This window comes from Lemur catta, chromosome 11 (assembly GCF_020740605.2).
Source record: "Lemur catta isolate mLemCat1 chromosome 11, mLemCat1.pri, whole genome shotgun sequence".
In the NCBI taxonomy this organism is placed as follows: Eukaryota; Metazoa; Chordata; class Mammalia; order Primates; family Lemuridae; genus Lemur; species Lemur catta.
This window is the reverse complement of record NC_059138.1, coordinates 74,007,763-74,033,178: the sequence shown is the minus strand read 5'-3', so window position 1 is coordinate 74,033,178 and position 25,416 is coordinate 74,007,763. Positions and strand designations below refer to the sequence as shown.

General features: G+C 41.5%; 1 protein-coding gene across 2 annotated transcripts in view; it reads left to right on the top strand.

Annotated features, from left to right (window-relative positions):
- The window catches only part of JAZF1 (JAZF zinc finger 1), a 383,233-nt gene that overhangs the window by 249,979 nt on the left and 107,838 nt on the right, over window positions 1-25,416 (top strand). For both annotated transcript variants that reach the window (XM_045564807.1, XM_045564806.1), the window contains exon 3: window positions 24,694-24,890. In XM_045564807.1, the coding sequence (XP_045420763.1) occupies window positions 24,694-24,890 (197 nt within the window). The remainder of the gene's footprint in view (window positions 1-24,693; window positions 24,891-25,416) is intronic.

Below are 25,416 nucleotides of genomic sequence, written 5' to 3'. Positions count from 1 at the left end.
AAGCAGCAATTTAATGTAAGTTCACCGAATTTCTTTTTAAATCACACTAGCTGATTTTGTTTTTTCTCCTAAGTTGTCACGACTGTTTCCCCTTCCACTCCTTTTGGAAAGATATAGTGAGCAGGCCGTGTATAGTCAAATTGCTCAGAGGAATGGAAGTTTGCATAGGTGGTAAAAATTGCCATAACCACAGTTAATGGAGCAACCACATGGCTGCTTGCACTCTGCCTTCAGATTTCCAGTATAACTCAGTGCAGGCAATACATGCTCCATAACTGCCTGATTGTGTGCAATAATACATGGAAAAGTTCAAATACTATAAAAATTGAAAGATCCATTCTTCAGCTAGATTTTATCAGTAAGTTGCTGATTTCCCTGTTGTGCTTAAGACGATGCAGAGATGCCCACGTAAGATGACAAGAACTCTGCCCTCCAAAAGTCTCTGATCTAATCAATCAAGTGATAATATATATGGGCAATTATAAAATAACAAAGTGCTGAACCTTGTGGTTTTCTTACAGTTGGAATTAGTGTTCACACAAAGTGAGAAATGTTGGCTGGAATGATGATGGAGATGTAACTTAAGCCAAAGCTTAAAAGGTCATTAGGATTTTTAAAAGGGGTATTTGAGCTAAAAGAAAAACAAAATGCAGTACAAAATTTATATATCCTTTATATTAATCAGGATGGGTTTGATTATACTGCAGTAATAATCTCCAAACCTCAGTGACTTAACACAACAGGAGTTTGTTTTCTGCTCACTCTACCTGTCCACTGTGGCTCATTAGATATGCTGTATTCCTTGTCAGACTCAGGAACCTGGTCTGATAGAGGCTTTATCTGGACCCACATCCTGTAATCACTACTGCAGGAGGAAGCGCCACTGTGATGCCTCATTGCTTCACGCATTTCACTGGGCAAATCAACTCATGGGGAACAAAGAAGTGTAGTACTGTCATGTGCCCCAAAAACGGAGAGCCAGGAATACTTGAGGAACAGCATCAGTGATTGCTCTTCTTTCTGTGTAGTCTTTAGAAAGAATACAAGCTGAATGCTGTGGTACATGCCTGTACTCTTAACTACTCAGGAGGTTGAGATGAGAGGATCACTTGAGCCCAGGAGTTCGAGGTCAGCCTGGTCAACAGAGCAAGGGCGTGTCTTTTTGGGGGAAAAAAAATACAGTACTTGAAATACTCAGTAAATAAAACTATCCTTATGCAAGTTTATTATAGCATGAAAATCTCAGCAGACATCATATGTCTGTAAAGAGTATGTGTTAACCAACTCTATTGCTAGTTTCCACCCAAAACACGCTCTCCCCATTTCATTTGCTTGGAAGGACTATAAGTGGCAAAGCTTGAGTAGTCTAAGCTTAGTGCTTCTCAAACCGTCAGCATCACCTGGGAACTTGTTAGAAATGAAAATTTTTAGGTGCCATCCTAGATCTATTGAATCAGAAGTCTGGTCTACGCTAATGGTGGCAATTCGTTCTCCATGTCACTGATTGATGTAAACATAACATTGTGATATAGTTCTAGCCAATGAAACATGAGGGGACCTATGCTAGGGTGAAGAGTGAGGGGAAGCACTCTGGAAAAGGACTTCATTGTCTTTAAAAAAGACTGTGATTCATATCATATGAAAAGATAGCTGGAGATGCTACAGCCTTCTTGTAACCAGGAATGAGCATCCAACGTGCTGGGGAAGATAAAAAGATAGAAGGAACCTGAGTCCTAGGTGCTACTGAACTAACTAACCATCCTAGAACTACCCCTTATCCAATATTTTTGTGGGTAATAAATTCTGTGTTAATGAGGTCACTTGCAGCAAAAAGCATCCCAGCTGTGGATCAACAGTCCCCTACTTTGCTGCAGCTCTCAGGAGAGGCATGGCCCTCTTGGGGATCAGGGAGGCCTGAATCACTGCCCCCTGCTAGTTTGTTCTACTTCCAAAGCCCCGTTTGGCTGTGCACATTTTCCTTTCTGTTAGCTTATTGATTCTCCAGCTCTATGCAATTTTTATATCAAAATCCTTACTTGAAGGTTTTCCTCTTTTGTATTCTACAGTCATCTAGTGTTAGGGAGAACTCCAGATTCAAAAAAGAATATTAAACTCAAATTTGTTATCTGGGTCCCACTATCTCAAGTCCAGAACGTCAAGGGATGGGTCTGTCACAGCCTTGTATATTCAGGCCCTTCTTAGACTATGGAAACTAAGTTTTGGCCCTGAGTCAGTGGACTCAACTGTGGGACCTAGAACAATGACACCATCATTAGCTGATACATCAGCCCCCTTGCAGGGAGATACACACACACACACACACACACACACACACGTTTTGAGGGGCAGATGATTCTGGAAGGATTATTTAGGGCCATTCAAAACCTATCACAGGATCTTAGTATATTATGAAAGAAAGCATTTGGCAAATCAAGGTTCCCTCTATGTCCAACTTAAAATAACAATACAAGAGAAACCCTCCCTTCCCAAAGTGAATCCACTGCTTACTGTCGACATAATTAAAGTGAAATTGTCACAGCTGTTGCATCCTAAAAATACTTTCTAATGTCATAACTCTGGAGCTTTTATAGGCCCCAACACACGTAATTCCCGTGTTCAGCTCCCATATAGGAAAATCTAATTTTTATTGTCAACCAGAATTCTTTCAGTACATTTTAAAACCTTATCCCCTTCCTTCCCTAGTTGAGGATCTCTGATCCGTTGGTTACGTTTTTTGGTTTTTCTGCCAAGTTCAAGTTCTCCAACTCGCATGGGGGGCTGTTTTGCTAGGCTCAGAGAGCCAGACTGCCTGGCATGTAGTAGGCATCTAGTATTTGTTGAATAAGTGTTGTTAAGCTTTTGTATGCCTAGGCCAGGGGTAGAAAAATGTAAGTGCTTAGGATTGTCAAGCAAGTTACATATAAGACTGAACCTGGCTGGGTACTAGAAAAACAGGGAGTGAATTTGAGGGCCCATAGCCCTTCTGTGGGAGGCAGGTTGCTTCCCTGCTTCGTTGTTATTGTTGCTCTGTAGGAATTTGTAGCCAAGAGCACCACAGCTACTGATTTTCCAAGAGAATCTGGAAGTCTGATTGTCACATGAAATCTCATTTTGTCAGTCTTGAGTCAGCACTCTGTGGGCTATCAATTGTGATCTTTGGCCCAGCTCCTTATATAGCCACTAAATAATTTTAATTGAATTTCAGTTTAAAATTGGGTTATGAATATCCTTCCCATGAAGGAACAGGCAAGAAATCTTTTATATCACAGATGTCATTGTTGATTTGGTTAAGCAAGCTTAATTGTTGATGATTTAGCAAACTCAGGATGTTACTTAATGCCCCTTAGTGAAACAAAGCCTTTCTCTGAAATATGCAAGAAAATGCTTGACAAGAACTTGAAATGTCCCCAAAATATATATTACTGAAAACTTCAATTACATTTGCAATTCTTCTAGAAGTTAGTAATTCCCAGAAATGAATTTCGGGCTTTACTATATTATGTATGTTTTGGTTCTTAACATTACATGGAGGGCCTATAATAGGGCTGAGATGGTGAGTGAAAAAGAATTACAGTGGTTAAGCAAATATAAGAATACGTGGGCAAATGAATAGTAAGAGCTTGTTGTATAAGGCAGTGGTCCCCAACCTTTTTGGCACCAGAGACCAGTTTTATGGAAGACAAGTTTTCCACAGCCTCGGGGGCAGCAGGGGCGGGCTGCGCTGTGTGGCAGTGGAGCTCAGGTGGTGATGCGTGACCCTGTTTTTCTAACAGTCCACGGACTGGGGGTTGGGGACCACAGGTATAAGATACAGTCAATCCCCCCCATTATTTGCTTTCTCACTAAAATTGATTTGTAACCCCCAAATCAATACTTGTGTTGCTTTCAAAGTCATTTACTGACACGGGCAGGACAGCGAAACATCTGAGTTGCCCGGTGCCTACTTTCCCAGCTGAGGTCCAACAAGGCAATGCTCTGCCTTCTTGTTTCAGGTCACCTACTGTAAACGTGTCCTTTTTACAGTGTGTTTAGTGCCATGTTTTTTGCATTTTGTGCTTTTTGTTGGTGATTTTGCTGTTTAAATTGTCCCACAGACAGTACTGAAGTGCTGTCTAGTGTTCCTAAGTGCAAGAAGTCTTCAGTATGACTTACAGAGAAAATATAAGTGTTAGATAAGCTTCCTCTAGGCATGGGTCATAGTACTGTTGACCCTGAGTTCAATGAGTCAACAATATATATTAAATAAGGTGTCTGTCTTTAAACAGAAACACACATAAAACAAAGTTATGTATAAATTAGTTGACAAAAATGTTGTGACCAGAGGCTCACAGGAACCTAACCTTGGATTTCCCCTAGGAGCAATGGTTCAGTGTTCACAGAAACTTACTACTGTGAACAACAAGAATCAACTATAATCCTATTTGAAGGAGAAAAATAAAAAACATTCCACTGATCCCCTTTAAATTTAATAAGTTTTTTTTTTTCTTTCCTCTGAACCATCACTAAAACGTTGTGTTTGAGGCTTGGGCTGCAAACTATCTTTCAGGTAAAACTAATATCCTTTTGGTATTTAATTATGAACTCCTTTTGGATAGAGTCTAAGAATGGCCAAACCTGTACTGATTCATCAGAGAATTCCAGTGCACTAGGGTGCAGAGTGACGTGGTGTGGTGTAAGGTTCTCCTAGGTACCTCGCAGCCCTGTGCACACATACATGAGCACACACACACACACACACAATTTAAATCCTTTTAAGGAATATGTTAGATACAATACAGGAGTGATAGGTTTAAGGTCAATTAGTTCTAAATGTGAACTTTCAGTTGGATAATAATTTTTCAGAATGAAATCTTCTCTTATAGGAGATTTTACTAGAGAGTATTTCACTGTTAGCTTGAATACGTCAATAAATCAGGTCCATCATGTTTCAAATTTAATAGCTGCCTTATTAACCAAAATTGAGTATTAATAATAAAGTCAACATATTTACTGCCCTTTTCAATGGGATGATTTTCATCATTCATTACTCAATTACTTTTGCAGTAAAAAGAAATGAGTGATGATTTGTTTTGGATGAGCATGTTATTAAATTAATGGCTTGTTTCAAGTGTTTTAACCTAAATGTTGTAGCTGAAAAACATCAGTAAAACTTTGCACTTCACCTTATCCAGGATAATAAACCTGTTCTAATCAAAACATTAAAACTTACTCCATTTTTAATTACTCTACAATAATATCATATTGTTAGATGATACCTGGAACATGAAAATTTTAAAAAAGTGTTTGTGATCAGATCGCGCACCTCGATTAATTAGGCAATAACCCGTGAACGATCTATTGTTACCAGGGGGTGAAGACTAGCTCGCTAGTTAACGACCCAAGCTGAAGTTAAGCTGAGCTAAGCTGAAAGAAGGCACTCGTTAACTGCAGGAAGGATGAATTTTGTGAATTATAATTACCATATTAAATGGAATTTGGAGGATTATTACAGCCCTCTTTTGAAACGTTGCGTTATAAAGAATTTCTGCCTTCAACGAGGCAGGAAGCTTGATATCCTCCCTGTTTATTTTATAATTACTCAATAAAATCTAGACCAAATTAGTTGTTACCAGTAATTAATGACCAGTTTAATAAAAAAGAGAGTCTAGCAGATGGTGATTATTTTTTTAATAGGGCCTGCTTGAAGGAGTCATCCTGATAGTAAACTCCTGGCAGTAATTGGCAGCTAAAATGGCTGGCGGCTGCCATCTTGCCGGTGACTGAGGCCGGGGCTAATCCTCTTAGAAAGGCTGGGGCTCATTCCTTGACCAGCTGAAGTTCTTCAAGGAAAGTAACTGGTGCTCTGCTTGCTGCCACCAATAAAATATTGGTGTTCTAAAAGACAGGAGCTCGAGGCTTGTCTGGGGAGATTCAGAGCCCCTTTTCTGCCAGTGTGCTGAGTGTGAGAGGGAATCGAGAATGAGCAGAGCTCCTGTGAGACTCTGAGAGGACCCTGTGTGACAAGGACAGGTATTATCCTTGGTAAGAAGTGCTCCATCTATATAGGAGACTGAGCAAGAATGACAAGGTACATGTGAGCCACACGGCCCTCTCATCCTTAGCTAGTGAGCAGGATTTTCCATCTTTATTGTATTTTTATTGGTTTATTTTTTGGAGATAGAACCTCACTGTGTTGCCCAGGTAGGCCTCCAGCCATCCTCCTGCCTCGGCATCCCGAGTAGCTGGTACTACAGGCACGTGCCACCACCACGCCCGGCTAGGATTTTCCATTTTTACTTAGGGATGTAAGAGCTGCTTTCCCGGCAGTCCTGCTGAAGGCGTGAGAAAATCAGAAATAAAGTCTAGCAGCAAAAGGTACACGGAATGCATATAGACGTAAACATAACAGAAGCTGGGGGGGGGGGACTTGCACACACAGTTCTTAACATGCAGGACTGAAGTACGGCCTCCTGGCCCAACTACACGCAGTCGTCCTCTGCTCTGAGCCTTGTCCAGTTCATGACATATTCCCCATGATCTGCTTCCAAGTGATTTGTGCCCTCCTTCAGATTCCTGTTCCCAGTCTGTTAGCACTTGGAGAGCATGTCCCCTCGGCCCACATAGAGCAAGTACCTCCATAAATCCTTGTTAGATTGGATTATGGTACACATCAGGCCTGTGCCCAGTAGTATCTCAGTAGCTGCTGAAAATACTGGGAGCAATTCCTTACATTAGGTGGACGTTATGATTTGTGAGCTTTCAGGAACTTTTCATCCCACATAGCAGATACCTAACAGGAGGTTCTGACCCCCATTTTGTTTCAGCCCCATTCCTGCCCCTATGCTCTGTCCCCAGCTTTGTTTTGTCTTTCTTTTCCTGCTTCTCTTATCAGTCTGTTTTATTGTCCTTTATGTATCCTGGAGAGCCACCTTACACCCTTTCAGAACTGGTGGAAATAAAAGGATGAATAAATAAAACCCCCATTTTACAGGTTAAGAAAACTAAACCCAGAGATTAAAATTTTGATCCCAGGCTTATAGCTAGTCCGTGGTAGAGCTGGACACAGGCCTTGCCTGCAGGTCCCACCTTTGTTTCTCTGTACCAGAGCCCTGCTCTGTGACAACCTCACAGAGCGTGAATGAGAGAAGTCAGGCTTCTATCATAGTGAGAGGAGGGTAGGTCAGAAAATGGCCGAAGCATGTTTGTGTAGGAGAAATGAGGCATCTGGAAGGGCTCCCACAGGTGGGCTGGGATTCCTCCTTCTGGAAATGTGTATCAGCAAGAGATGGAGGGGAGGAATGGACTTAAGGGAGCTCTGACCGGGTGTGAGGAAGAGCAAGTGGCTTCTGTCCTGAGTGCAGTGTGTGAGATGACACCCCAGGTCCACAATGTCCCCTCCCTCGGAGGTTGCCTGGGCCCAGCCCACCAGGCTCTGTTCTTGTTCTGGATCCTACAGACAAAGAGCAGAGATAAGCCAGACCTTAGAAAAGACCTCCCTCCTCACTGTCCTACTTATCCAGAAAACATGGCCCTCTGTTTTTTAGATTTTTTGTTGTTTTTCCTTTTCTCAAAAACATATTGCATGATTAGAAAAAGTCAATTTGGTTACAAAAAAAAAAAATTAATATAAACTGTTCTGTAATGACCTCCCTTTGGTCCCATTAGGCCTGATGAGGAAGCAGATTCTAGAGGCCCTCAGGAGGTGAATTAACTCTTTCAAAGACGCGGGGGTTCTATTCAGTGAATTACCCACTAAACGGCTCCCAGGTATCCTGAAAGATACACTGTCTCCTCACAAATTCCTCATGTTCTCCCAGGGAGTGATACAGACTCAGGGAATGTGTGGTTAATTGCATAAATGAGGCCAGAGCCAGCTGTGTAATTCAGCACCACACAGTGATTGGAAACACTACCTGCAACAATTGCAAGTGAGGATGGGGGTGGGGGCAATGGGAGCTTAATTTTGGCATTCTCCAGTCTTCTCCCAGTTTTAATAGGCAATGCTGGCATTCTGTTTGCACGCTTCATGCATTTTAATTCCCAGAATTCCTCTTTCCCAAATTCTGCATTGTGCATTTTAGGGCCACATGCGCTGTAAATAGTCACCAAAGCCCTATTGTACATTATATAGGGGGAAAAAGTTGGAAATGTCTTAATTGGCTTTTCAGAACTCTAAATTTCATGTTTTTTGTTTCAACTTTAACCTTAATCTTAGCAGTCCATTTAACACCTTGCTAATACCTTTCTCACTGCTCCCTCTTCCTTCCTCCCTGTCTGCATCACTCATCTCCATTCCCAGGGGTGGGTGAGAAATGTCCTTTTGAAGTCAGTGGAAGTTCCAGACTCCTGTCATTCCATAGGACACAGAGTATGGAGGTAAAGGAGCCCAAGATTTTTCTCACCTTCTCCAGGGGAAAACAATTTGGTCTCAAGTCTTACCAAAGTAAAATTCCATAGTGCAAAGGCATTGTGAGCAGCAGACTTTTTACTCCCAATGAGGATTAGACTTTTCTCTGGGTGGCTTTGATGACACAGTAAGAAATACAGGGTCAGATAACATCACAAAGAATCCTCCAGGCAATTGAAAAGGAGGTGTAAGTAAAAATCATCGTAAAGTATCCTTCACAGCAGGGACCTATGTTAGAGTTTAACTTCAGCAAGTTGTTGAGATCTCATTATTTGAGGGGGTCTGTGGACAGTTTGAAATTGAATTTCAGCTACTTCCTCCATATTTATCAAAGCCACGTGATGCTGTGTCCTATATTAACATTTTTCTGCATCCAGTGTGCCCCAGTTATGAGCTAGAAGCCTTTGAAAGGGAGGATACGTCTTTGCACAAAACAGTCAAATAAATAAATATACTTTTCATCACCAAAGGCAGATCTTCAATCTTAAACAATATTTGTTCCCCAAAAGCTCATCTGAAAATATAAGAGGAGAAATAAAATACTAAGTCTGAGAAAAGTATGAGAACTCTATTCCTCAATACCTCCCCCTTCTACCCTCTAAAATGTAGGTATTTCCCCAAGTTTCTCTTCTTAATCTTCACTTCTTTCCCTGCTCTCTCCCCTTGGTTTCCGCCTCTGGGTGGAAGACCCCCAAATCTAGATTGCTGACCTGGTTGTTCAGACCCCTCAGGTGTCCACCACAGTGTCAAACCCCTCTATTCAGACTGAACTCTTATCAGCTGGTACAGCACTGCCTACCAGGACTTTCTGTGATGATGGAAATGTTCTGTGTCTGTGTTCAATATGGTAGCTGTTAGCCACATGTGGCTATTTAAATGAAGATTAATTAAAATTAGAAATTCAGTTCCTTAGTTGTACTAGCCACATTTCAAGTGTCCATAGCTTCATATGGCCATTGGCTACGATCTTTAGCCTTTTTGTTGGTATCTCTCCTATGGCATTATTTAGCTGTAGGTCCTTGGACAAGCTACCTAATGTCTCCTGGAGGCTCAATTTCCTCATCTATAAATGGGACTGATAATGCAGAACTGTTGTGAGGATTAAATAAGGTAACAGTGACAAGGCACCTAGCATTGTACATGAGAGACTTTTTAAAAATCATAGATCTTTCCCCCTTACTCCTTCTTTAAATATTAACTTCCAAGTATCCATCTGAAGCTTATGTGAACACTCCCGAGCCGTGTTAAAAGCAGGTCAGTTTGCTCATTGCACGGAACACCTAAGAAAACTAAGGATTTAAGCTGTAGACCTTTTGGGTTTGGTTACTGGAAAAGTTCTCAGCGATTTTTTGCATCAAGGTCAATAGAAGAGTGTTCTGCAGAATTTTAGAACACGATTCTTATAGGTTGCGAGGAATTATTTTAGTTAGGGTATTTGTCTTGTTTCCCAAGGCATACTGACAGGAGGAAAATCCCTATGAGGCTAGCAGTTGTTGCAGTAATTATTGAGCAGCATCCCCATCTGAAAATGCCCATTGCTTCAGTAGACACTGGGGGTGGGGGAAGACAGCTTGATTTGCATGCATGAACCTGATGAAAGAGGCTCCCTGGTCACCAGAAGGGGCCTGGGTGTTGGGTGCAGAGGTGACCAGGGCCTACAGTCACTCAGCAAGCCCTCTGGTGTGGACCATCCCTGTACACTCAACAAGCAATGTGTTGGGGGATAGGGGTAAGTTGCGTGGTTTATATCCTGGCTGCAATCCATTAAAGCTTTAATTACACTAATTAGGGATTTGGGATAATCAGGTTGGCTGGCCTGAAATGGGGGCCTGCACGCTCTGTGAAGAAAAGCCTTGCTAAATAAAACAGCAGGATAAACAGGATTGTGGGGCACCAGCATTTCTGGGAAGCAGCTGATGCTGAGGATTAGTGCTGTGCCTTTGGCATGCAAATGAAGGCTGCTCTTGTAAATCAAGAAAAGGGCTGGAGCCCCTCCAGGAAACACTTCATTTGCGATTAAGTAAGGTGACATTCTTGAACAATTTAAACATACACCCCCTGAATTTTTTTCCCAAATAACCTGCAGATTTGTGGGGGCTGTTCATGGAGTGGAGCATGTAGGGGAAAGGTGGCCAGGAGATCTTGTAAAATACAAACTCATTTCAAAGCATTACTGAACAGTGGTTTTGTGTCAATCTTTTCTCCCCCTAACTTAAAGGACACCAAAAATACCATGATGATATGCAAAGCAGCACGCCATTTGACATTATAATAGGATCCTCATGCCAGAAAGAGTTGGGAACCATTGGCCTCATACCTTCCAAATTAATAAACTTTTAGTCTCAGTCAGCAGTATGTGCTCTGTATAACCGTGCTCAAACTTTGCAAGCACTGTAATTTAGCTGTGTGTGTGTGAATGTTATGTGTATGTTCCTGCAGTTATGCCCGCGGTCCCCAACCACCAGTCAGGCTTGTTAGGAACCAGGCAGCACAGCAAGTGAGCAAAGTTTCATCTGTATTTACAGCTGCTCCCCATCACTCGCATCACCACATAAGCTCCACCTCCTGTCGGACAAGTGGCAGCATTAGATTCTCATAAGAGCAAGAACCCTACTGTAAACTGTGCATGCCAGGAATCTAGGTTGAGGTGGAGCTGAAGCAGTGATGTTAGTCCTGGGCAGCAGCTGCAAATACAGGTTAGCATTAGCAGAGAGATTTGGCTGCACAATAAATGTAATGTGCTTGAATCACCCCGGCACCATCCCCACGTGTGCCCCCAGTCCATTTAAAAGTCGTCTTCGGTAAAACTGGTTCCTGGTGCCAAAAACGTTGGGAACCCTGCGTTATGCTACTGACCATCTTATTCAATGTCAAATCTATGTGAGGTATTTCCCAGGGACTGTGTTGGAAGAACTTCCTTTCTTCTCCCTTTGTTCTCTTTTTCCTTCTCTTTTCTTCCATTTTTTTTTTAATCCTTGTATATTTTTCAAATGATTATATGAACACAGAATGAAAAATATATGAATTATCAATAATCACAGCCTAAAAAGGGAAGAGGAAAGGAGAAAGTTTAAACAAGATGGCAAAATGCTGATAATGTTGCAGTTCATCATATTAACCTAATTTTGTGCACTTTTGAAATTATCTGTAATAAAAAGTTTAAATTATGACCATCATCAACATCCTCATCCTCTCCATAATCAACATTTACAAACAGTTTACAAACTCATTAGGGTTAACTCTTTTTTTTTTTTTTTTTTTTGAGACAGAGTCTCACTTTGTTTCCCGGGCTAGAGTGAGTGCCATGGTGTCAGCCTAGCTCACAGCAACCTCAGACTCCTGGGCTTAAGCGATCCTACTGCCTCAGCCTCCCGAGTAGCTGGGACTACAGGCATGGGCCACCATGCCCGGCTACTTTTTTTCTATATATATTTTTAGTTGTCCAGATAATTTTTATTTCTATTTTTAGTAGAGACGGGGTCTCGCTCAGGCCGGTCTCGAACTCCTGACCTCAAGCGATCCACCCACCTCGGCCTCCCAGAGGGCTAGGATTGCAGGCGTGAGCCAGCGTGCCCGGCCCATTAGGGTTAACTCTTAAGCAGCATCTGTAGTCCCAGCTACTGAGGAGTCTGAGGTAGGAGGATTGCTTGAAGCCAACAATTCATGGCTGTAATGCACTATGATCACACCTGTGAATAGTCGGTGCACTCCAGCCTGGGCAACATAGCAAGACCCTATCTCTTAAAAAAAAAAAAAAAGATTATTCAAGTGTGTACTACCTGAATAACCAAATACCTGAACTTGTTTATCAGATACCAGCCTTCTGGAAAACAGGGAAAACCAAACTCTTGTCAAAAGACAAAATTACAAATTTAGTTTAAATGTCTTAACTGGCTTTTATTTTCAATTCAAGAATCAGGCAATGTCTCATTCTATAAAATATTATGGAATGTGTGTTCCAGTGAGCTGAGCAGATGAGGTTGGCTTATAGGCAGAAAACAGCTAAAGAAAGCAGAAACAGGGAACGAAAAGTGGATTGATTGTTTCAGAGTTACTTTATCTAGTTTTTTGGTGGGAAGTGAGGGAGAGAGCTGGAGCAGGGAGATTGCACCCCTGCTGGTCTACTTAGGGCTTCTCAAAGCTGAGAAAGAACTCTTAGAGATAACAAGGTAGGCCACAGGTGTTTTAATTAAACAAAACAAAATGGGTAGTTGTGTTGTTGAGTTTTCTCTTCAAAGGGGCAATTATGTGCTGTGAGTTTATTTCTCTTTCTTTCTCTTAGTTTATTTTCCTCCGTTAGGTAGGTTATGAGTAAGGTCACCTTTCACTGGGCCCCTTCTGAAGGGTTGCCGTGAATCTTCTGTTTTTTGGAAGACTGGCCTGTTTCAAAGTTCAGTTTAATTATGTGGCACCTAGCATGAGTGACTCCATTCTGGTTTGGTTTGGTCTGTTGGGGCCTAGTGCAGGAGTTAGTCCAAAAAAAAGACCTTCCATGAATTTTATTTAACACTCTTTAGCCCAGAAGCAGTTTAACTGAACTTCTCTGACAAAAGGGGGAAAAAAATCACTTTGAAAAAAAATCAGCACTCTTCCCTCCACCCTGCTGCCCCTCCCACTCCATCCCACCCTCCCTGCCCATGTGCTGGGGGTTTGTAAGCATGAGATGCCCATGCACTTGTGCTTTGCCAGAGGACAATCCATGTATAGAACTGACTTTGCCCGTAAAGTACTGTCACTGCTTAAATGAATGCATTTAAGAAAAGATACTATTCACTCCACTCTTTTCCTAAACTATGCTAATCTACTGACTGCTGGTCTGTGTGTTAAGTTTGAGTCACATATACACAAAAATAAATGTGAGCAGTTGGCTTATAATTGCATTCCTGAATAGATGTCCTTAATATCCTTGCTTCACCTTGGGGACAGCTCTTATTTAGACATACTCAGCTTTCTATCTCAGATACTATGTTTATAGTCTGCCATCTTTGAGAAGAGGTAAGGTAGGTACCAAGTGAAGTATGCCTATGCCAAGCTATGTGTGGAAATATCAGTGGGTATAAGGGGAAATGTGTAACTCCAGGATGGCATAAACGTTCAGCTTATTTGTCACCATTGGTTTGTAGTGGCTTCTTAGGGTATGGTGCTGAGGAAGATTCTAAGGCTGAATCCAAAAACAGCACAGGCAAGAGTGCTGTGATCTATTAGTGATGCCTCACTTGGGCAGAATGCATCATAAATGGCACCAGAGCCACTGTGTATGCCATCCCTAGCATAGAGAAACCCTACCTATTTGAGACCTCCCTTACACTGAGAACCCTCTACCATCTCATTTGCTTCCCCTCCCCTTTCTCAACCCAGTGTTTCATTAACCAGAGACCTCCAGTGCACCCCGCCCCTGGTCCTGTATTCACTGGGGGTCTCTTGTTCTTAGCCAAATGTCGACTATCACCCCTTCCACCTTGTCAGAAGAGCTCACCTAAGAGTAAGGTAATGCAACATCAGGGAAACACTTTTCTTTGGAAATAGAGCCTTTTGGTCCCAGACTTAGATACCTGTCTAAGCCCATCTGTTTACTGCATAGGTTCCCCCCAGAAATGCCCTCTTCTGTAGGAATTATCCAATCAGATGGCTGTTACATTTATGAGCAATTTCACCTAAGTCCTGAGTGAAGGGCCGGAGCATAGGGCCAACACCCACAATAATAACAAGACTGGGTGGCCTCCTAACATCTCTTGAGTATTATGTTAGGCCTAGGCTGCTCATGCGTTTGTCTAATGAGATTTTGACAGTAACTTCCATGAGGTAGGTGTTAGGATTACCCTGTTTTATGATTGGGACTCCAAGACCAGAAAGGGCAGATAATTTGCCCAACCTTGAACACCCAGTAAATCAGATTAGGAGTTTGCCTCCAGAACCTAGATTTTTCAACCACCAGCCTGTGTTCCCAGCCATATACTGGAACTAAAATTTCAAGAGACCCTAAATCCATGTTTTTTCCTCAGTTTTTAAACTTCTTCCAGTTTGTGGGGAGGGTTAGGCATCATCTCATTAGCAGCTTACATTGAAACCTCCATAACTCATTTAATTTACTTCCAGACTAGGCAAAACAAGAAAACTCAAAAGCTATTTGTAGTTTTATACCACAAAACCTCATAAAGTTCAACTTCTTTGTTTTGTTCATTGGTCTTTACACGAATGTCAAATTAACAATGAAAACCATGTGTAAGAAATAGCCACAGTATTCGCAATTCAGTGAAGGTAGAAACGGAATGGAAAGGCTGGTAGACAGTTGCCAAGAGAAGAATATTCCAGTTGGCCTCCAAACCAAAGACTTGTGGTGTAGTAGTTTTCGTGTTTTTTATTCTTGGCATTGATGAGGAAAAGGACCATGGTTTACTTTATTCAGGCTAAAGTAAATACAAATTAATTGCTTCACTGATAATTTATGCTGACCTGTGGCTTAAAAGAGTGCTTGCTGGACCCCGATACAGAGCTTTCATTAAGGTAGATCGACTATATTATTCCATAGTTGTGAAGAAAATACCCAATATTTGTTGGGAACATACAAAGAAACTATATTCAGGAATGAAGATTTGTTATTTTGATTACTTAGTTTGGTGCATGGATTTCATTTGAGTGCTAAAATTCAGGAAAAGATATTGGTTTTTTTTTTTTTTTTTTTTTTAAAAAGGAGTGGTTCCTAAGTGCTGTCCACAGAACAGCTGCTAGTCTTTGAACGCTGCTGTTGGTGAGGATGTTTCCATTGGTCTGCACTGTGGGAGTTGGCTGGGGCATGTAGAGCCAGGCATTGGGGCATCAAGCACCTCACTGCCCCTGCGCGTGTCTGGCCATAGGAAGACATTCAGCTCTTGCTCACTTTTCTCCCAGCTCAGGGAAAGGAGAAGCTACTGGTTATGAGTACTCTTATATTTTGCCTTCTTTCAGTTTGCCCAGCATGTTTCAAGCTATTCTCCCTGAATTTAAGAGTTCCATTTGGTCAGCATTCCTTCAAACTGAATTTGTAGCAATGACGATGATAGAAAACACATTTGGATATGTTTAACTGCTCATATTTAGAGAATAATTATAAGTAATATTATAAACAATATTACAGTGTACACATGATACAATTATAAAATGATGAAATTTTGCACTGTGGCTTTTCTGTATCAAAAAAATTTTAAGTACATTGTTTTCTATGTCTATTATCGTAATCTTAAAGAGCCTTTCTCAAAGGATTGTTTTATTCCAAGATTATGTCCAACATTATATATCTTATGTGAAAATGGCTTTTTCCTTTTAATGAGAGGCTGGTGATGGTAAATGTAAATGTAGCAATATAAATATGGTGACCCAATGTTAGTTATTAAATAAGTATCTAAAAAATTTGTAGAATATCCAAGCTATAGTGTACCATAGAGAATATGAGTTAACTGTAGCCACCTTTAAAAAGAAAAACAAATTCGGAAATAAAATGATTGTCAAGACAATAGATGAAGGATAGATCACCTCTTATCTTGCCTTTTTATCCTTTCTCTCCCTGTCCCCCAAAAGGTGAACATTTATAAGCAAAATTAGCTACAGGGTCTAATATGAAATTGACTTGTTCTCATGTTCATTTATTTTATGCAAATTAGAATTCCTCAAACACTAGAAACTATATCCTCCCATATATGTCAGATATAAACTTAGTAAAGAAAAGCAAAGAGAACAAAAATAATGTCTCTCTTAATGCAGCAAGTCTGTGAGCTTAGGTTTGGTACCCAAGAGCAGAATTCATTGGCCAGGTATTTCCCAAATTATGCCCACAACCAGTGTGAGTGTCAGGTGAATATCACAGAAAAAAACTTCACAAGTAAAGTGCCAAACTGATCTGATCAGATGGAGTGGGTTTTTCCAGTTGCTGCTTTTAGTTTTATTATTTTACATTAAAATTTTAATAGCAGCATGTTAAAAGGGGCTCAGAGTTTTGGTGATACTGCAAAAAGTTTTATGGAGCTTCAGAATCCACCCCATGGGCCTCAGACTGTGAAGTCAAAAATAGCTCTGGGATGAGAAGTGAAATATATGATTATTTGAAACATTGCTAGAAATTTTCTGAAATTAATGTTATTTGGGGATCCAAATTTTCTTTTCTCTACTGAAAAGAACATTTGTTAAGTTCCCAGATCACGGAAAAGGCCATTCTATTCATGAAGAGGCTCTGACAAGTGATTACTCCACTCGCTTCCAGGTCGTGTTTCACTGGCCAGCTGTTTTAACCAAATACTCCTTCAGCTTCACTATGGAATTAAGTTGCTGCTAAAATGAGAAGGCCCACCCCATGAATGTATTAGCAGATGTGCCTTCCGAAAGCCATCTTACGTTGAGACATAGAATGGCCAGATCCTTTGACATGTGGGCCACACAGAATTACATGCCGAAACATACCCATTATTCCCATTGCCGTTTCCCACAGCCGCCATTCGAACATTCCACGTGCTGTTCTGCTTACTTACTGGCTCTCTGTCCAGTAGTAGCCCGAGAAAAGAAAAATCCGTAATCTCCAGGTTGGACTCTCCCCTGGAGGGTTAGATGGTCGTGTCAGAAATCCCACCATCTGGACAGATGATTGCCAGATTTGGGAATACTTGGAATCTCAGGGCCTACTTGCCAGCTCCCCGCAGCTTTTCTCAAAGACTTTCTGGGTTTCCCACACTTGTTTTTTACTGAAAAAATGTCAGTGCCCAAAGGGCCAGTGAAAAGGCAGAACAAAGCTTTGGAACTTCAAATGAAGCATAGTTGGTCGTGGTGCTTTCTACAAAGGCTCTGCTGGCCGACTGCCTCCGAGCTTGTGCAACGTTACGGCTTTCCCAAGTGGACAGCAGTTCCTGTCTAACTGGATGGACAGACGTCGGTCTGGCAGCTGGCTGTGTGGAGGGTCTCCCGTTGCCTGTCCTGATAGAAAGACTCTGTACCATTTGCTGCTTCTCCAGAAGTCAAGAAAAAGGTGTATGGGTTTATAGATGGCCCCCAGCATATCGTGTCTAAGGAGAGAGGACCCTTCTTTTTGTATTCTAGGTACTATGACTCCCTTCTTGAATTTGGCTATGATTGCAGCAGGTTAATAAATGCCTGCAGAATCAGGAAAGGTGGCTCTTTGCTGTCATAATCAGCAGAACTCATAATGCCAGTACTTACCCTAATGTTCATGACCTCAGCTCACAAGCAACCAAATTGCTGGTGTAGATGTTGGAACATGAAAGATTTGTGAGTTAAGATTTCCAGTATGAGTGGTGTTCACATCTGTTATGAACCAGGAATCTGACACTTGTCAAGCATAAAGTGTCAGGCCCTGTTCTAAGTGCTTTACGTATATTAATTCATTCAATCCTCACAGCAACCTTGTAGGCCCTATTACTGTCAGCATTTACAGGTGACAAAACTGAGGCACAGAGAGATTAGGTAAGTTGCCCAAGGTCATACAGCTAGAGAGTGTAGATCAGGGATTGGAAACTAGATAGTGTCTCCAAAGCCCATTGTCTTAATGGCTATACTATTATTTTCAAACTCCAGGCCATGACCTGGTAGTGGGTCAAGAAATCAATGTAGTGGTCATAACCAACATATTTTGTTAAAATAAAATAGAATAGAAAAATGTCAGAGTATATTACATGTAGTAAAGATTGTTTCATGAAATTTTTGTTTCAGATGTTTATGTAAAACTTTCTTATCCTTGAGTCTAGGTATGTTTCATAATTCATAATTTTTTAGGCTTCATAAAGGTAGTACAGTGCAAAAATACATATTACAAAATACTTCCAGCAGGGTCTGGGACAGCCCCATGTAAAAAAGCACATTAATATTTATACAGTAAAGCATATGAATATTTACACTAAATAAAGTGTGTAAGTAGTTTTTTTAGCAATTCAGGTTAGGGTTTGTCTTCCAATGAGTTTTTGTGCCAAACTTATAAAAAAAAAAATATTTCCAGTTTTCAAAGCTTTGGAGATTTCAAAATTTCAGGTTGCAAACCTATTTATACATATGAATGTACTGGGTCACACTATGAAATACACTTCTTATGATGGGTTGAAGTCAAAACAAAAGTTTGGAAAATACTGCACAATGCTATTTGTGGAGTCATTCACTATTAGAGCTGGGTAGGACCCCAGCAGTCATATAATATAGTCCATATAGCCATAAAATCTAAGTTCCTCGCTTTTTCCAAGTAGAAAAACCAGTACCACAGAGGAGAGTGCTGTGACTTCTGGAGGTCACCAGTTTCTTTGCCCCAGAACAAGCCTGTGACAACACACAGCTCAGACCTCTGGACCACATGGCCTCTCCAGAGTTGTATAATAACAACCAAAGCATACCACGAGTCTCGGAGCTTGGATTCTTTGCAGTCTTTTCCAAGACAGACTAAGGTTTCGCATGGTTGCTTCTATTTCTGAGTGCTCCGGTGCTGGGGAAAGCCAAGTGATTTTTCCCCAGCAGGACACTTAGACTCAGGTGACTTGGCCGTAGAGTGAGGTGGCATTTGGAATCTCTGCCCAGCTTCAGCAAATACTGTACATTTCCTGAGTTTGTGGTTGAAACTAGTCTCCCTGGACCAGCAGTTGACATTTTCCCCCTGTGGTGTTATATTCATGTTTCCACATTTAACATGTCAGACTGAATGGACATTGTGGTCTAAGGATTTAAAAGATTTATAATGGAGTCTTGAAAATTTACTTAAGGAATATGTACTTCCCCTAGCAATAACAAATATTGCTACAAATGACCATATTAAATTAAAGTAACTTAGGCATTTCTGATTTGTAGGAAAGTTGAAATTAATCTTGTGGCAGTTCCCGTTCCAAAATGAAAACATTGCTCTGCCTGACCGCAGATTTCCAGGCTGTTAGTCAACAGTGAGTGAAGGAAGTCTCAAGTGATTTTTATTTTCTTCAAGAAATATTCAGTTTTCTCCATGTGTAGAAAAATAATATCAGAAGGAAAAACCCTGAAAAATCAACTGCAGTTTTATCTGGGTAATATTTCTCTGAGAAAAAAAAGTTTTTACCCAGGAAACATCAAAAGTTCTGGTAATATTTTTTTCATAAGTTGAATGGTGGGTACATGGATTGCCATTTTAGTCTTTAAACTGTGCGTGTAAATATATATACTCATTTGCATGTATATTTCACAACTTTTAAAAATGGTTTTAAACATAAGTCACAAATCCATAAAAATTTTTCTGTAAGTGTTGTTTAATGAGATATATTACTTATAATTTTAAAGAGGAAAAGAAGGCTTTCTTATCCATTCTTAATTCCCTCCCTGATTAATTCCTTTAGTTAGTAGGCAAGGAGCCTGATTCAAATGCTTTTTTTCCCCACATAAGAAAAGTAGTAATAACTATAAGGCGTACTGCCAAATGTTTAGCAACTGAGTCTTGGGGTGGGGGGGAAGCCCCAATTTATGGTATTTACCAATTTCCATGGTATAAATATTCCCACCTTGGCCACTTTCAAGTTACCAACATGTCACTGAACACAGAGTAGTGCATACTCTGTATCATAAAGAGGATAGTTATATAGTCATCCTACCAAACAGATATTAGTATAAATAATCTCAAGAATGTAGATAATAGTAAAGAGCAATAAAATAATTAAATGGTGAACTTTGAATTAAATACTTTTGTTTTAATATAGTGCTTCATTTATTTATAAGTTTACATAATTTAATTTTTAATAATGGCTGTGTTTAACAACTGTCTTCACAAAATCCCTGAAAGTTTAATGATCAGCTCTCTCAAGCAATACAAGCAGGCTCTAGCACACTGCAGCTGCCGGATCAGAGCCGTTGCCGTTGCAAAGCAGAAGAATTTGGGGAGGCAGGCAAGGCAGCCTTCCCCAGATCGCAGCCCAGTGGGGCTACAAATCCAGGGACCCCCCAGGAGACCTGCAGCCCCACACAGCGGGACCTGGCTGGCATTTAGAGGATGAGCCCTGCGGGTAGCATGTACACCAGCAGAGGGATTTCCTGTGCAGGCCCCCAGGCCCGAGGCTCCAGCTCTTTGAACCATTTCCACTTTGAAAATCATGACTCTGAAAGGAGAACATGGAGTGCAGGTCCTTCTTAGGAGCATTGGTTCAGAATCTCAAGCCTTAATTGGGCTCTGATGCCAGCTCTGCCACCAGCCAGCCAAGTGACCTTGAACAGGTGCTGCAAACTCAGTTCGCAGTTATTGTGAAAAATAAGGGGGTTGGACTGGGTGATCTGACTTAACCAAGGTGTCTTCCTGCTCTGATACCCCACAATGGCATGACTACCGAGAACTTCAGAAAAGACACTGATGGTGTCAAAACCCATTAAGGAAAACTCAGACCACAGAGTGAGTGACACGACTCCCTAAACCTAAACCTCCACCTCGGTCACGGTAATACAGGGGGAACATTTCCAGCCCTGACGATGGAAAGATCCGGGCTGTGGACCTTCACGGATGTGTCAAAGTGCAGCTGTCCTGGAGATGGAAAATGATTCTGTCTGGTTTTCTGGTCAGAGCCAGGTTACTCGAGCCTTCAGCCTTTGGCTAGAGTCACAGCCTTTGCTGTGCTTCATCGGCTTGTCTAGAAACTTGTCTTCCCAAATGATTCTTTGCCATTGGGAATCTGCCCACCTTTTGACAGATAGCTGTATTGATGGAATGTTGCTTAAAAACCTCAGAGTTTAGTAAGTCTCAAAAAATGGGTTAAGCCATGGTCAATAGGGAAAGGGAAAGAACAGCAGTGCAGAGGAGATGCTGGCCTGTGTGTGTGTTGTCACCAGGAATAAATTGTGCAGCTATGTACCTTGGTATGGCAAGGTTGCCATGATTTATGGGTCGTATGTCCAAGTTCACAACCACCAATCCGAGAGAGGAGGGAGGGCTAAGGGTTGGCGGCAATGCTTTATGAGTGTGTTTCACATTTAATGCTTTTAACATGGGTGCCTCATTCTCACTTCTAGAAAGCACTTAGAAAATACAAGCCAAAAATAGATTGCCACGTGGGGTTGCTGACCAAACCCATGTGGGGGTGAAAGTAGGAGGAGGAGGGGTGTGTGTGTGTGTGTGTGTGTGTGTTGTTACGGTTGTTTGTAGTTGTTTTATATCCAGAGCTGTAGGAGAATATTTATCTTACAATATGAAACATGAGTTATTGATACTTTTTAACCACAGAGAAGGCATGGAGAACTCTCTCTCTGTCTCTCTCTCTGTCTCTCTCTCTCTCTCTCTCTCTCTCTCTCTCTCTCTGTCTCTCTCAAGAGTTGCTATTTGACCCCAGGTATGTGGTCTCTGTGCTGATTCCAACTCAGCCATTCCACAGAATTTCTATTCTACAAGAGGCACATACCAGGTGCTTTGAGAGCCATGCAGTGCATCCCCAAGAAACTTGCAGTTGAGTCTTACAGTAGACAAAATATAGAGACATCACTACATTTTAATGCTTTATATAATAATAACAGCTTCTGCATTTTGAGCCTCTTGCATTTCAGGCGAGTTACCTCATTGAGTCCTCACAACAATCCTCTGCAGTAGACACTATTGTTGCCCTATCCACCAGCAGGTCCTCTTCATAGGCTGTGAACACTCAGGCTCACAAGATGACCAGGGACTACATAGGACATTGGGTTCATTTGGAAGGATAGAGGACAGAGAGCCACAGCAGGGCAGCATCCGCCACCTTTTGCAGGAGTCCTTGCAGTGGTACGCACGGCAGTCTGTCCAGATACAGAGAGGCAGGGGTGGAAGCTGTCCTGGCATAAGAGGCCTCAAACTCCACAGGGGTCAAAGCTCTTGTAACACACCACAGGCATAGCTCCCTCGTTCCCCGCCAGGGGCATGCCCAGGTATAAGACACCGTGCTCAGGAAGCCCCCATCTGGATGCCTGGCCTCAGATCCCATCCATGCGATTCACCAGTGAGGGGTCATTCTTATCATAGAAATAGCATCGCCTAGTGATAGAGTTGAAATACCATTTTAGCAGGTTACCAAATTTAACCAAAGATCAAATTCTCACGCAGAAAGGGAAAACATGTATGTTACTTACTTACAGTTATTGTTCCCATTTTACAGAGAATAAAGCTGAGGTTTAGAGAGGCTGGCTGCAGATATAATGCAGGATGAATTTTTTTTTATACTGTAGCATGTCTGCGTTTGTTTTACTATTTAGAAAACTATTTTGAATTAACTACATTGAGAACAATTGGTCTTCCTGGAAGGAGCAGCATGTTTATCCCGTGGTCTTGCCCCCTCTCTGGCACATCGCATACCCCAACTGGAGAAGCTTAGCTCTGTGCTAGTGAGCAGTTCTATTATTACTTAGGATAATAAAAGAGAGCACTAGTTCTTTGCTTTTCTTTGTGAGTCTTTATTTTTAGTATAGGTTTTCAAGGAGGGAAAAAAGAAATCTTAAGGGTGGTAGAACCAATTTTGCATCTGAAAATAAATGAGAGTACCTGGATACCAGGTGCAAACAATTCTCTTTTGCATTGATGTTCCTTCTTTTTAAATCATCACCATCCTGTAGAACAGAACCTAAGAGCTCAGGGCAAAGCATGTAGCTTTATTACAGTTCAGTTCAACATATAAAATCCAGTTTATATATCTGGATTGTATTGCAGGAGCCATTCAAGAAATGTGCCATCCATGTTCCAAGTATAAAAGTAGAAATTTTAAGACACCATAACAATATTACTGTTGTTTCATTGGGTGTTTAATCGACTCTAAGCTTTCACCAGGCATTAGAACTATCTGTTCACTTCCAAAACTTCATCGTGTAGTAAAGAAAAATACTAAGGAATTTTTTAGGCAGAATGTAAAATGCGTTGCGTAAATAAATACCATGTTTAAGTGCAATGGAATGAGTTTATGATGAATTGTATTGAAATAGTCAAAACAATTGCTGGGGGAGGGCTAGAACCTAGGCAGTGGCACAGGTGTTTGTTTTATGACCTAAACGCTTTCATATACTCCATTCACTACGCTTTTCATTGCAATTTTCAAAAATGCAGCCAACAAAGTCTGCCTGCCAATAATATGAAAAGATGTATGCTCTTTAGGTAAGAGATACGATTTCATAGATTGTTTTGAATCTCATATTACAGGAATTTATGAAATGTTAGATTATACAGTGAGAGAAGAACAAAGTTTGAATATTACTAACATAAGAGAACTGTTGGAAGAATAACTTTGAAGTTTCCAAAGTGAAACTATCAGGAAAAGTCACCTTTCCTTTTATGAGTAATAAAATCAGAACATAAACAGACCTTAGTGGTGATCTCCCTCCTTGTACTGCTCTTGCCCCTTCTTCTCGAGTGTGCTCGGGCAGATTTATGTAGTCTCCTGTGCATGTTTACTGAGGTGGGCTTGGCAGTGTGCTAGGAATGGTTGTAGGGACTAGAGTCTTTGCCTTCATGGCGAGGGAGGCAAGACCTCGAGTAACCAAGAAAATGTTTAAACCTAAAGAACAATATGAAAATCTGGAGTAATAAAAAAAAAAGTCAGAGTTTTCATGAGGTCTTAACATAGCAGTTAAGTGGTATGAACAATAAATTCTACCAACCTGCAGGTGAAGGACGCGCTGTCTACTTAGGAGTAGTCGGGGAACTTTGAGGATGGGTGGGCTTCCCAGGGGTGGAAAGGAAGAGAGCGGACCTTCCAAGAGAGGAAATCTTGTAACTGAAAGCATTACGGTAGGTACAGATAGATTCTGTGCATGTAAGTTTCCTGGCAAGAAGGATTCCTATAGGGAAACCTGCCTTGGAGGAGCCTTAAAAATTACAAGCTAGGCTGGGCGCGGCGCGGTGGCTCACGCCTGTAATCCCAGCCCTCTGGGAGGCCGAGTCGGGTGGATCGCTCTAGGTCAGGAGTTCGAGACCAGCCTCAGCAAGAGTGAGACCCCGTCTCTACTAAAAATAGAAAGAAATTATCTGGCCAACTAAAATATATATATAGAAAAAATTAGCCGGGCATGGTGGCGCATGCCTGGGGAGGCTGAGGCAGGAGGATCGCTTAAGCCCAGGAGTTTGAGGTTGCTGTGAGCTAGGCTGACGCCACGGCACTCACTGTAGCCCGGGCAACAAAGCGAGACCCTGCCTCAAAAAAAAAAAAATTACAAGCTAGAAGATTATTTCATTGTTTCGGAAAAGGGAAGCTGTTGTGAGTTTTCGAGATTGGGACTGACCTGTGATCAAGCTCCTTTGCCAGGGTCAAGCGATTGTCAAACTCAGGTTAACGGTCTTAAGTCCTCATGCTCTGTAAATGGCCCAGGTCACTCACCTTCCACTGTTGTTTCAGATTCATGACGGATGCTGCCCGCCGAGAGCAGGAGTCCCTAAAGAAGAAGATTCAGCCAAAGCTCTCGCTGACCCTGTCCAGCTCAGTGTCTCGAGGGAATGTGTCCACTCCACCACGCCACAGCAGTGGAAGCCTTACTCCTCCTGTGACCCCACCCATCACCCCCTCCTCTTCTTTCCGCAGTAGCACTCCGACAGGTGAGTGGCTTGGCCCTGCCACCTTGAGAAGGAGAAAGGCGGGGAGGGGGGGTGGCACGCACACAAGTGACATGCTGGGGGCAGGAGAGGGCCGGGGAATGATGATGACTCAGACCCACCACTTCTTTGACCTTTTACTGGTCTTTGTAGAGTGTTTCGATTCATCAGTCTATTTTTGAAGAAATATTTATCGATTATTGTTAATACATATGTGGTAATGGTTATATAGATTTTTTTGTCAGTTTTTTTTTTCATTTTTACTGTGCATACACGTATCCACAACATTTTCAAAATGGGCTTTACAATATATAGTTTTATCACCTGGTTTACAACTAAATACATTGTGAACATTTTCTCTTTTCTTTTACAACAGTTAAAGTAATTGCATGGTTTGGAGAAAATTTATTAAGCAGTCTTTTTGGGGAAATTTAGATGCAACTTTTCCCTAAGGTGACTTCATTCTTTTTACAATGCCTTAAGGAAGAAGGGGAGTCCTTGCCTCATATAGCTTTCTATAGGTGACAGA